General features: G+C 32.4%; 1 protein-coding gene across 1 annotated transcript; it reads left to right on the top strand.

The window, feature by feature from the left end:
- Positions 1 to 5,121: 5,121 nt before the first annotated feature.
- LOC133689116 (protein PPLZ02-like) lies at positions 5,122 to 6,271 on the top strand. Its single transcript, XM_062108864.1, has 2 exons — positions 5,122 to 5,336; positions 5,433 to 6,271. The coding sequence occupies exons 1-2, from the start codon at positions 5,254 to 5,256 to the stop codon at positions 5,935 to 5,937; spliced, it is 588 nt and encodes a 195-aa protein (XP_061964848.1). The 5' UTR covers positions 5,122 to 5,253; the 3' UTR covers positions 5,938 to 6,271.
- The last annotated feature ends 6,791 nt before the right edge of the window (positions 6,272 to 13,062 follow it).

Genomic DNA, 13,062 nt, shown 5'->3' with positions numbered 1-13,062 from the left:
TTAATGGATTGTTTTATATTCTTTGATTTTTTTCTCCTCCTTCTCAATAAGGTGCTGTAATTTTTTAATTGTTTGTAATCGATCTCCTTAATTTATAATAAATAGGGCACTTATAATTATATGCTTAGCAATAAAAATATACTGTTTTTTGATCGAATTAATCGGTTTTTTAAGCTGACATGCCATATTGCTTGGCTTTTATCATATCAACTCTTGTCTGTGTTTTTTATAAAAATCATGATTTGTATTAAATTATGAATTGATTTATCAAATTAGATCGAGTTTAATAACACTCGTTTATTTCAAACTATGAATGCATCTCACTACTTGTAAAGAAAATAAAAAATATATATAATTATGGTGAAAGTGTCCACGAATTAAATTTTCATCGAAAGTTATATTATTCATTCTTAATTGATATGCATGCAAATAAAGTGCCCTTTTAGCATATTTCAACATTATTATCAACTTTCTGTCAATCCCTATTGGTTCTTGAGCAACTAACCTGGAGTGTTTGGATAATACTGTTTTTTTTTCTCTCTCTTGTTTATTTTTGGATAAAAAAATCAATTGAAGATGCTTGAATTAACATGATACGTGAAGCAAAACAGTGATCATGCCCAATTGCACATGGAGTTGGATACATCCTTTTCATGGCAAACTAATGATGAGCTTGTGTTATTGGCTGCCAACGAAATTCAAAGGACTGGCCTGTGCGAATCCCATAGACTGCGGTAGAACTTGAAGGAAACAACATTTCTAGCGATCACATCGCTTGAATATTTTGTTCATCTCCATCACCCACTTTCTTGTCTAGCCACAAAACCGCGTCAAGATTTATAATAATAGAGTTTGTTTAGGTAGTTGATTAAATTCTTTTCTTTGACTAATCCCCTTAAAAGCTTGGAAAATGAAAGGGAAGAATACGATGTCCATGTATTTAGCTCTGCCCTTAATTGTTTGGCTAAATATTTTTCATTTATTTTAAAACTACATGCGAATCCCGAATCTAGGGTGGATCTTTGAACAGGATTAAGCCCATAATTAGTGCACCTGCAAAGATTGTGTTTAGAATTTTAGATTTGTTTCTTGATTTTATTGCTAAGTTTTATTCTGTATTAGTTCTAATTATGATGATGTTTTAGTCGTAAATAATTTATATTTAGATTCATGTATATATGTCATAAAAAAAAATAGAGAGACTAGGGAATGAAAAATAAAAATAAAAAATTTGATCAAAATTGAATTTTTAAAATCTTGAAGGATTGAAAGGTTATCATTTAAAAAAGTAAAAGGATCAAAGTAAACTTTACACCCTAACGGTAAAACTCCCACCTATTTTCTTTATAGTTTTGACTTTGGACATCTTAAATCATCCAAAACCAATTACTTTTAGAATCCACAATGAAATGCAAGAAGAGCTACAGGGCATGATGCTAGAATATTTTTGCCATATTTTTTTAGATTATACTTAATGCATTTTTATTTTTAGTTCTTGAAGGTTTAGTTCATTGAGAAATTTTTATGTACACCTATGTCTCCTTATATAAATATATATGAACCCACCATGAAAATTATTAATTGATTTCACTTTTATCAAGAGGAAGAAATACAACTTTAGTTGTATTGGATAATTCTTCTAGTCGAAATCTAGTTGGTAAGCAGATACAAGCCCTAATTGTCATGTACGTAGGGGTTGAATCCTATAAAAAATTGTAAAAAAATTATGTAGTCGAAATGTACATGACTTGCTCAAAATTTATTTAAACAAGACATATTCTCGGTACATAAAAGCAAGTCTGAAAATATTCTTATCATTAAAATATAAAATAAAAGATATTTTTAGTTCTAGGGTTTGAAAGGATTTGAATCCATCGTTGTTCTCTTGTTTCGCCTGGGAGAATAATGTTGGGGATAAACTTTTTACTAGATCCGTATACAAACAGGTGCGATAATTTTTTTTGGAAAAGTTTTTCAAAACCACATCAGGATGGATTTTTACAGTTAACGTGGTCTTCATCATTGTCGAATTATATGTAACTATCACAAATCACAGCATCATTAATTTAATAAAAAATTATTAGCAATTTTTTGAACTTAGATCATCAATGAAAAAAACTAAAATATTTCACATCAAATTAAAAATCTTATACAAAAAAACAAGAAAAATAAAGATTAATGTGGAAAATGAGATGACGTGGACAGTGTTTGTGATCTTAGCAGCTTATGTCCTTATCTCCAACAATTTTCCGAAGTTTTCTTGTTTGTTCAATGAATTGTGTTTGTGTGCATGTGATCTTCCGTTGAAGGCTAGAGAAAATAGGTAGCCATGACATAGACTGGACGCTGTGAGGGCCAAGAAAACCATGGGAGGTTTTTTAACACAAATAATAGGAGAGACAAGACATTTTTAGGGTTTAGCTGCTGCTATCATCAGCCATGTTGTGTTCTGGGTCCCATATTCTTAACGCGTTAATCTTATAGGGTACAACATCTTAGCTCATATCTTTCTTGTTCTTGACATCTATTTGATGCAAGTCTTTATAGAGTTAGCTGTAAACCAAAGACTGAGACAAAACTTCTAATCTTTCAATCCAATCTCATCTCCACATCTTCCTTCTTGTTTCTCTTGACCGTTTTTCCTTGGCTTAAAATCGCAAAATTCAAAAAGTTACAACGTTAATTAAATTATCCAATCAAAAACATAATCATTAATTAACCTGCTGGTTGAAGAGGCCAGGATTCGTCAAATTTATGCCCTGAAGACACACATCAAGAGTTTATTTTCTCATTTTCAGTGGTTAAATGTACCCATCAATTTATGGGTAAGCACTAGTGGTTTACAGGAATTTTTTAACTTGAAAAGTCCAGTGCCTTGTTAACATGTTCCTAGGAGACCCTTTAAAAAACAAATAGTATGCAATTATGCAGGTAGTTGTCTAAAATATTAAAAACTATTGGCCCATATGATTAAAGAGATCTGCGTGTATCTATTGATTTTTCAAATTCAAAAAATTTAATATTCTAAACGCAATGGATAATTATCGAGGAAATTTCATTTTTGAAATTATTTTTTCAAATAAATGCTTCCATTAATACATAAAATAATCTAAAAATATAATAACAGAAAACTTCTATGTCATGTCATGCATGTCTGGACACTTGAAAGTTGCAATAACAGCCAAAATAGACTAGCTAAAGAGAAAGAAAATTTTTATGGCATGTGAGATTTGTGTGTCTCAAGTTACACAGGTGAGATATACATATCAAACTCTATCAGTTTAGAAAATATTGTTTTACTATGCTAATTCTTTTTTAAAACAAACTTGTCAAAACTCCATACGCTCTAGGATTAAAATCATTTACTATAAATTATATTGTCCTGGTTACTGCAGCGAGGTCATACCCCTAGAACTCAGGCAAATGATTGCTTCTAATATGGTAAAGTCCCTCTGCCATGGGAACAGCTCTGTCATACCCCTAGAACTCAGGCAAATGATTGCTTGTAATATGGTAAGTCCCTCTGCCATGGGAGCAGCTCCCGACACAGAGAAGCAAACAGTCAAAATTAGCAACTGTAGAGATCGGGAGTGCTTCTACGATCAATTTTGTTTTTATTTTAAAATTTTATTTTTTAAAATTTTTTTAATTAGTTAAAACTAGAAATAAATTTTAAAAATAAAAAATGTTATTTTAATATATTTATAGATAAAATTCACTTTAAAAAGTAATTTGACACCCACGTAACACACTACCCAAAGATAACATGAAGAATGATCTTAAAACTACAGTATACTTCAACTTGATCAGAAAATAATTCAATTATTATTTTATGGAAATTGATTTTATGCAAGGGTCTCATTCTGTAGCATGGGGGTCCATGCTTGGCACATGAGTCTACAGTAAACATCAAGCATGGCCAAGAGGCAACCCAAACCAAAACCATGTACACTGTTTGTCTTCTATATATAATCTGTGGCGAATGCTCATGTTTCAAATTTGTGCGCCATGTAAAACCAATAGGCAAGAAACAAAAGAAAGAAGCAACCTTGCTACAAGTCACGAGCCCATCATAGATTTATTAAGAATTGATAGCGTTTAGTTGCTCTCTCGTGAAGAAAAAAGAATTCATTCAAGATCCATGTTGTGAATAAATGTATTTTATATAATCTGTTTCTGTTTCGAAAAACTAACCAAGCGTGAAATGAGTAAGGTAGTGAAATAAACATCACTTGAAAAGTCAGTAGCCCTAACTGAGGTGTAGTCTCTACTGTTGAACAATCACCATTCGCTTATTAAAAATTTAGAATCCTTCTGTCGAGAAACAGAGACCTCTGGGTTGTATGCAAGAAAAATAATCTTTAGCTGCTCTTAGTGCATGTTGATTCTGTTATATAGTGAATAAGATTTGATCAAATGATTTGGATTGTTAGGGCAATTATTATGGTCTAAGAATCTTTAATAGTTGTGTCTCAACTTAGGATTGACCCAATTATGTCTGTTCCAAATTCTTGCATGAGCCTGTTTTTTTAACCTGGGGACCATTAATGACCAATGTAAAATTAAGAGAACTGTACATCTCACCACAACAGGGTAAATTACTCCCGTTTTTTGCATCTAAAATTGTGGCTTAAAACTCCCACATGCCCCCAATTAATTCTTCTTCTTCTTTTTTTTTAAAAAAGAAAGATAAAAAGCTACCCCAAATAAGCTTCGGGTCTCTTGGACATGAAGAAAAGAGAGAGTTGTGGTGGAGTCGTTATCTTTGCTAGGCTAACACATAACACTCACATGCATGAAGAGATGAATATCTACAAGACTATGACCTTAGATTTTCTTGAAGGTAAAGAGAAGCTCTCCAAAGCGAACAGTTGAATATTCTGATTTTTTGTTCTTTTCTTTTTTCAATCATGAAACAAAAGCTATTACATATCTTGGTCATGTGAAATGAATTTGGATTTCAGTTTGAAATTCCACTTCACCAAAATATATTCAATTATTATCATACTTATAATAATAAAGCCAGCCAAGATAAAGAAAGGAATAGAAAGACCTAAACCCCAAGTTGGGGACCCACTTCTTAAATTGGTTGCCAGACGAGCTTGCCTTATATCTTTCAAACAAACCCAGCTACAAAAACCCCTCTTCCCCCCTTCATCAGCATCACTCCCTTGCTTTCCAACATTCTCCCTTTTCTTACAGGCATTTTCACAAACACTTTCTCAAAGAAACGTTTCTTTTTTTTTCACGAACATGGCCAGACCACAGCAGCGATACCGAGGGGTCCGACAAAGGCATTGGGGATCATGGGTGTCTGAGATTCGTCATCCTTTATTGTAAGGACACATCAGCAATGTGGCCCATGAACGTTTCTTCCAATTTTCTGGATTTTTCATTGATTGCTAACCGAAACGTTTCGTTTTGTTGTGCAGGAAGACTAGAATTTGGCTAGGCACGTTTGAAACAGCAGAGGATGCAGCAAGAGCTTATGATGAAGCTGCAAGGCTTATGTGTGGACCTAGGGCTAGGACCAACTTCCCTTATAACCCAAATGCATCACAATCAGCTTCATCGAAACTTCTCTCCGCAACTTTGACAGCAAAGTTGCACAGGTGCTATATGGCCTCATTGCAAGTGACCAAAAAAACATCACTTCATGAACAAAAACAACAGCAACAAAAGGCACCAACTTCACTTGCCAACACCCCCACCAATGGCATTGTCATAAAAAGTGAGGAACTTGATGCTTTATTGCCAGAGAAAAGCCCATTACAAGTTCAAGAGGCAGAGGCAAACTGGGTGTACAAGAAAGTTCAAGTTGATAACAACAACCAGCAATTCATAAAGCCTCTTGAAGATCACCACATTGAGCAAATGATTGAAGAGTTGCTTGACTATGGGTCTATCGAGTTTTTCTCTGGGGTAACAACTCAGTAATCTGCAAGCTAAAGGTGCCACAAACACCCTCATTAGTCTAGTCCTTCTCCTCTGCCAAAGCAATGGCATTGATTAGCTAATTTTTAACCAATTCTTATAGCTTCTTCAAGTGCTTAGTCTTTTAGACCCTTTCTAAGGTCCCTAGAAGTATCCCTGTAGGGTCCCCTCCATTTGATGATGCTTAATCAGTACTAATGTACAGTATATTATGTCATAATTATGATCTTGTCGTACGCATTATGTCTTCAGTCGAAGATTTGTAGGAATCTTGCTGCTGCTGCTTCAGGGATTCCAAATCTTCACTTGTAATGCAAAATGGTACAATTTTAGAAAAGCGATTCCCCCCCTGCCCCCTCTCTCTCTGATCTTCCAGGCTTCTTGCTTTCAATTTCTATGCCACTTTTATTGGGGTTTGAATTGAAAAGGAGCCTCTGAAAATTGGAAACACAACCTGACATTTTGACATCCGTTTTCAATTCAAAGTAACAAGATCTAAAATTTGCAGTCTTTTTCTTAAGACCTGGAGATTTGTACCATTACCATTCATTTTAGAAAGAATGGCAATCTTGTGAAAGGTCACCCACATGGTCAGTTTTCACTTGTTTATTTAGGGCGGCATTTGTTGGGAATATTCAATACACTTGGAGGAAATTTATTCATGTGGACCGTTGATTGGTTGTATAGTGAACCCTAATATGATTGGTTTGATCCACATGAACGAAGTTACATTTAAAGAGGATGAGACTACACTAGAGGCATGGAGGGTGCCCTATTATGGTAATGGCAGCACTACCATGGCCTTGATACTGTAAACAAAAAATCAAGAAAAACGATGCTCTAGGTATCCTCAACGGGTGACTAAATTTGTCAATATAGGAACTTATTTTGAAAAGAGGGTAACAAAAAGAGTAAATATTTTAGTGGAAAAGAAGGGGGCCTACAGGGCACTTTTCTTGAAAGTGAAGGTGAAGGAACCACAAGTGAAAGGTTTTGCTTGTTGTGTAGGCTAGTGAGTTAGTAAACTCTGTTGTATTATTACTCACTTGGGAAAATTTAAAGTTTTATGAACAGAACAGAACAAAACTAAAAAAAATCTCTAGGTACAGAAGCAAACTAATTTCCATGGAAGGTAGAGATGCAGGGTCTAGTTTCTTTACTGTCAGAAAGATGTGAGACCAATTTTCAATGGAGGTTGAAAAAAAGGAAATCCTTTTGAATTGTTAGGTTTAAAGGTTCTTTTGTGTTGATTTCAGGCTTACAAGACAGGATTCCAGATGGGATTCCAGCATCATCTCATGAAGAAAAAAAAAAAAAAAGGACACTGAATGTGATTGAGTGGGTGTTTTAATTATTTTGTCCAGGCCATCCTTCTCTCTTTCTCTGTGTCTTGCCACACACACACCCACACACACACACACACACACACACACAACAACAACAACAACAAAAAGTGAGACACCTCCAAAGAGAAATAATTTTTATAGAAGCATACAAAACAACAAGATGCTAGTATAATAGTTGTTTAATTCGTAGAAAATGTAGTTCTTGCTGTTGTTATTTTGGCTTTAACATTGAAGTTTTTTGTGCGTTATGAATAAGCGATAAGATGAGTGATTCTACAATATAAAAAGAGGAAGGTACTTTCGAATCCTTGTCCAATTAAAATATTTTGACTATTGAATTATGTTAAATATTGTATTTTTTTTTTAATTATTTTTTTATTTTTATTGAATTGGATTGATCGTGGTGCTATGAGTTAAATCTTGGTCCCCGTTTTTCCAAAAAAAAAAAAATGATTAACAAATATAGTAATTAGAAATATTTAATTAATTTTAAGTGCTTGCTTAATTGCTTTTCATAACTACGTGATTATGCAACAAACCAAGATTTAACTCCTTTTGCTTGTCTTTGCCATTTTCCATTTTAGCTTCTAGTTACAGTGGTTTCTCCATATATAGGACGACCTTTTACAGCACTTGATTTGAGAGTGATATGAAGATTCACATTTTCACTTGTCATTTTCATTTCTGGGTCTGGGTCTGGGTCTCTTTTAGATAATAATAATAAAAAATAAAATAAAATTGCAGGACAATGGTAAAGCTATAAGCCGGTATGGTTACGAAAACTATGATATATGTGACTCATGCTCATTCGAAAATGCAGTATCTTTTATTTTTAAAAATATTTTAAAACATTTTTTTTTTATTTTGAAAAACATTATTTTTTTATAATTTTAATGTATTTTATTAAAAATATATTTTAATATATTTTTAATTGAAAAATAGTTTTTACATCACACATTTGCTCTACCATTGTTAATTTTTCATTGAAGACTTGTGGTGTCAGATTATGCTAGATTTGGATTATTTTTTTCTGTAGTAGCAAGCTTTAACAAGATTGGTAATAGTTTTTAAACCCGGTTTGATGGCAGGTCCGATTTAAGACTTGGGTTCCAGGTTTTGACCAGGTCGTCCGGGTCAATTTATATTTTAAAAAAATTAAAACGATGTCGTTTTAGTAAAAAAAAACAAAAATCAACAGGTTATAATCGGGTTTTTTATCCGGTTTTTCCGGGTTATTGGATCAACCCACCGGGTTTTGCCGGGTCACATCAGGTCACCAGATCGACCCGCCAGACCGGGCCGAGTTTCAAAACTATAAGATTGATAGCCTATTACCGTATTTTTTTGGTAGAGCAGCCAACCATGCACTTAGTTTTCCTACCAAACAAATACTAAATAATATTTGGTTATTGTCTTAGAATAATAATAAAAAGAAAAAAAAGACAATAGAAACATAAGGGATGTATCTCCTTTTATTATTGTTTTAAAAGAAAAAACAAATTTATTTCAAAATTATATTAGAGACAATTTAATTTTATATGTGCACGTTAATGTTTCTTTTTTCCTTTTTTTTCTTTTTTTTGTAAGGTGATACTAACCAAACACAACCCATTTTTTCTCTTAACCATAGCTTAGAGAAACAGCATATATACTACTTCTAATCAAAGTTGATTAATATTTTATATTGTTATTTCTTCAAGGTAAAGAACTGGAATTTCACCATTCACCAATACGATTTCAATTACCAGAGTATGGATTCTTGGATTAATAAACGAATTTGATTTGTTTTTCCCTCTTCAAGTAGTGTTGAAATTGCAAGTGAAGAGCTAAGATCTCAAGTTCTACTAGCTAGCTATGTCTAGAATTAAAATATGTGTGCTAGCTTTTGGGTGTTGGTGTCCAGTCTCTGTCAATGAAACTTCATGATTGTTTACCTGTTTGGAAATTGATTTTGCTCCCCACAACCATCAAAGATTAAAGTTTTTTAGTCTCATTATATTGTTGTTTTACTTTTGATTCAGCAAAGGCGATTAAATCATGGCATGTTAGTGAGTTTATCATCATTAAAAGTTTGAACTTTGTGACCTTAAGAGGGCACTTGATCTTTCACCTGACCAAACACTTTCGTTTTTGTCAAGAAACGAAATTGAAAGTTCACCAGATACAAGAACAAGAGTGGCCAATTACACCCTGATTAACAGACAATGGATTAATGAAGTCCTTCATGTTTGAAGGGAAATTCCTTAAAGCTTGCTAATTTACTAGTGGTAAGTGAACTGATCCTTGAAAGATAATGAGTTCGACAAGACAAGAACCTTTGACTAAAAGTTTGGTAAATGACTCTCAAATAATTGACACTAAATTACCAGATTTAGTCCCATGATGCTTGCTCTTGAATGCTCATCTTTTGTCATATTTTTTGAGGATTACATGTTTTTTACATCTTGGGATCAAATAAAAGCAGTGCAGTTGTTGAAAACTACAAAACCTTGATTTTGGTGGGCATTATCTGAAAATTGCTTTATATATATATATATATATAGCTTCTGAGATTCATAATCTAAAGGTATTGGTAAAATGCATGGCCAAATTACTATTTGCTTCTTTGTTAATGTGATATAATGTATTTTTTAAAAATATTTTTCACTTAAAAAGATATTAAAAGGATTTTTTTTATTTTTAATATCCTAAACAAGGATTATCTTGGGACATAAAGGATAAGGATAATAAATATAAAAACATGTTCGGTTAAGGAAACATGGATAAATATATAAAATAAATTTATTTTTAAAATACTTTTGAAATGAATTTAAAAATACAAAAAAAAATTAATTATAAACTAAAAGAGGATGGAGTTTTATTATACCCTTCCTCACAAAGCACTATTTATTGGAATAATGCCTTTTTTCCTATATTTTTTTTTCTTTTCAATTAATTTTTTTTGTCTAATTTTATTTTTTAATATTAATTTTTTTTATTTAGCTATCACACTGTCATGACACGGATTTCTAGGTTTGACGGGTTAACCTGGTTTGACGAGGTAACCCAGTTGACTCAAATTTTTTTCTTTTTTTAATTAATTGTTTTCTTTTAATTTTATCATTTAATATTGATTTGATTGAGAATTAAATTTCATGATTTATTTTTTTTACTTTTCATTAAATTATCATAATCTCATGACATAAAAATAATACTTAAGGGATTAACCCGAATTAACTCGGGTTTTTTTGTGTCTTTTATTTAATTGATTTTTTAAAATTTTATTATTTAATATTGAGTCGGTTGGGAATTGAGTTTCACAATGTATTTTGACGTGCTTTTTATAAGAATATCTTGGTTTTAAGATCAAGGTCAAAAGTTTTGGCAGTTTAACCCTAGTTAAATCGAGTTATTTTTTTATTTTCTTTTCAAGAGGTTATATTGGTTTCATTACCTGGGTTATATAAGTCATTCAACATTGGACTTGCTTTTTATTGGGTTGTCCATATCTCATGACCTAGATCACGAGTTAACCTAATTGACTCATTTTTCTCTTCTTTTTTTAATTGACTTTTTTTTTCAATTTCATCAATTAATATTGTATTTAATTGGGAATTAAGCTTCTTGATTTTTTTTGATTTATTTTTTATTAGGTTATCATGGTCTCATGACTTGGTAATAGTGTTTAATGGTTAACTTGGGTTATTTTTTTATGTTGTTTTATTTAATTAAAAATTTTACAATTTTCATCGTTTAACTTTAGATCCGATAGGGACGATTGAGAATCGAGTTTTATAATTTGTTTTAACTTTCTCTATATAGAGTTATCTCAATCTCAAGACCAAAGTCACAGATTTGACAGGTTAATCCAGGTTAAATCAAATCTTTTTTTATTTTTTTCTATAAGGTTATCTCAGTCTGATGACCCGGATCTTGAGTTTGGTGAATTGACTTAGGTTGTTTTTTTTTTTGTTTAATTTAATTGATTTTTTTAATCTCATTCTTCAATATTAGGCTGGTTAGGGATTGAAATTTATAATTTGTTTCGATTTGTTTTTCATAAGGTTATTTCAGTCTTATGATCCAGATTGCAAGTTTAACATGTTAATTCGAGTTGTTTTTTTAGATCTTTTTTTAATTGATTTTTTTTCAATTTTATCTTTTAATATTGGGTTGATTGTGAACCAGGTTTAATAATTTATTTTGATTTGATTTCTATAGGATTATCATAGTCTCATAACCCAAGTCATGAATTTGACATGTTAACCCGGGTTGTCCAAGGTCAATTCCATATATTGTTATTTTATTATTAAGAAAAGATATCATCTTGAAATTTTGTTTAGTCAAAACTTATTTTCACATATTATATGAGTTGTTTTTTGACCGGTAAAGTCAATCGGGTTATATTAGATAAATCGTCACATAATATAATTTTTTTCCCATTAAAAAAAATATATTAACAACATTTGAATATTTTTTTTACATTCAAGAAAAAATTGACTTGAATCGATGCCCAACGCGAGTCCATCATCTAATGATCTCACTATTTCCATATCTTCTGTATTATTTAGCTACGAATCATGACGTATCAAGTCATGCAATTACCGCAACCTCAAGATACTTGAAGATTATTTTGGGAGAATATGTTCATGAGAGTTTGCCATCTCTTGGAGGTGAAGCATTATCAGTCAATATAAGCAGAGAGATTTTTTTGTACAACTTCCTTGGCAAAAGGGCTAGATATTGCTTGAGTTGCAAACCTCAGTGAAAAGGAGATAAACTATGGGAGTCAAAGGTGAGATCTTTCTGATCAGAAAAGTAGTCAAAGCCAATCATGATGTACATAGAATCTCATGTGGTAATGTTGGAGGACAGACAATGATTTGGCCTTAATCCTTTTTTCCCCACAAAACCAAAAGTACTAAACACCTATGTGTTGCAGTTGTCTTTGTAACTAGGTGTTCATCATTTGTTTTAGATGCCTTGGATCATGTGTGTCATGCAAAATTCCAATCCAAAAGGCAAAAAAACTTTGTTTGTGAGTGAAAGAAAAAGAGTCTGGTGGCCTACTCCCTGTAAAGCCAAAATACTTTCAATTACACAACTCTTTTTAATTAGATTGAGGCCTTAAGGTGGTGCGTAATGTGTATAGAAAAGACCTGAACAGGATAATCTCTAGCACATTAGGCTGCTTAGGGTACTCCGACATGGCATGTCTGATGTCTCATACCTCCAATTCTCCTCCTCCTCCTCCTCCTCCCTTCACATGGAGTAGCATGTGCATGCTAACATCCACATGGTCTTAACCACCTCTTATCAACAATGTTTGAAAGACAAACAAGGAATGCGACACGTGAGTGCCCATAAAACACACATGAACACACTCGCTCATCCATGGATTCACTCCTTTTCAAGCAACTGTGTTTGTACCATCTTAATCAGAGACATAAATTATGCAACTATAATGTATCTTGATGGCGGTGTGGAGCTCGCTGATCTTGTTGAGATTGATGGGTTAGTGATTTTGATAGATGAAATGTATTTGTGCTAAAGCACAAACATCTGATAAAGCAATCTTACCTTCATCGATTTACTATATGAAGAAAGTACTGTCATTTTATCACTTACTGTTTTGCAATTCTAGCAACTATCATCACAGCATGCATGGCTGCACTGTGAATAAAGATCATTTCCACTTGAGATAAGTAGATGGAGATTGTTTTGGTCCATGACATGCGACACTGAAGGTGAAACTATAGTCATTTTCATCATTTGCTTTTTTAAAGATGAATGTGTGTGCAGA

This window comes from Populus nigra, chromosome 3 (assembly GCF_951802175.1).
Source record: "Populus nigra chromosome 3, ddPopNigr1.1, whole genome shotgun sequence".
Lineage (NCBI taxonomy): Eukaryota > Viridiplantae > Streptophyta > Magnoliopsida > Malpighiales > Salicaceae > Populus > Populus nigra.
Note: the sequence above shows the minus strand (reverse complement) of the source record. Positions and strands in the feature narration are given on the sequence as shown.

Excerpts from the sequence above, each read along its gene's own strand:
- LOC133689116 (XM_062108864.1), top strand. The coding sequence starts at position 5,254 with ATGGCCAGACCACAGCAGCGATACCGAGGGGTCCGACAAAGGCATTGG. Across the intron at positions 5,337-5,432 it reads GAGATTCGTCATCCTTTATT|GAAGACTAGAATTTGGCTAG; the intron begins GTAAGGACACAT and ends TTTGTTGTGCAG.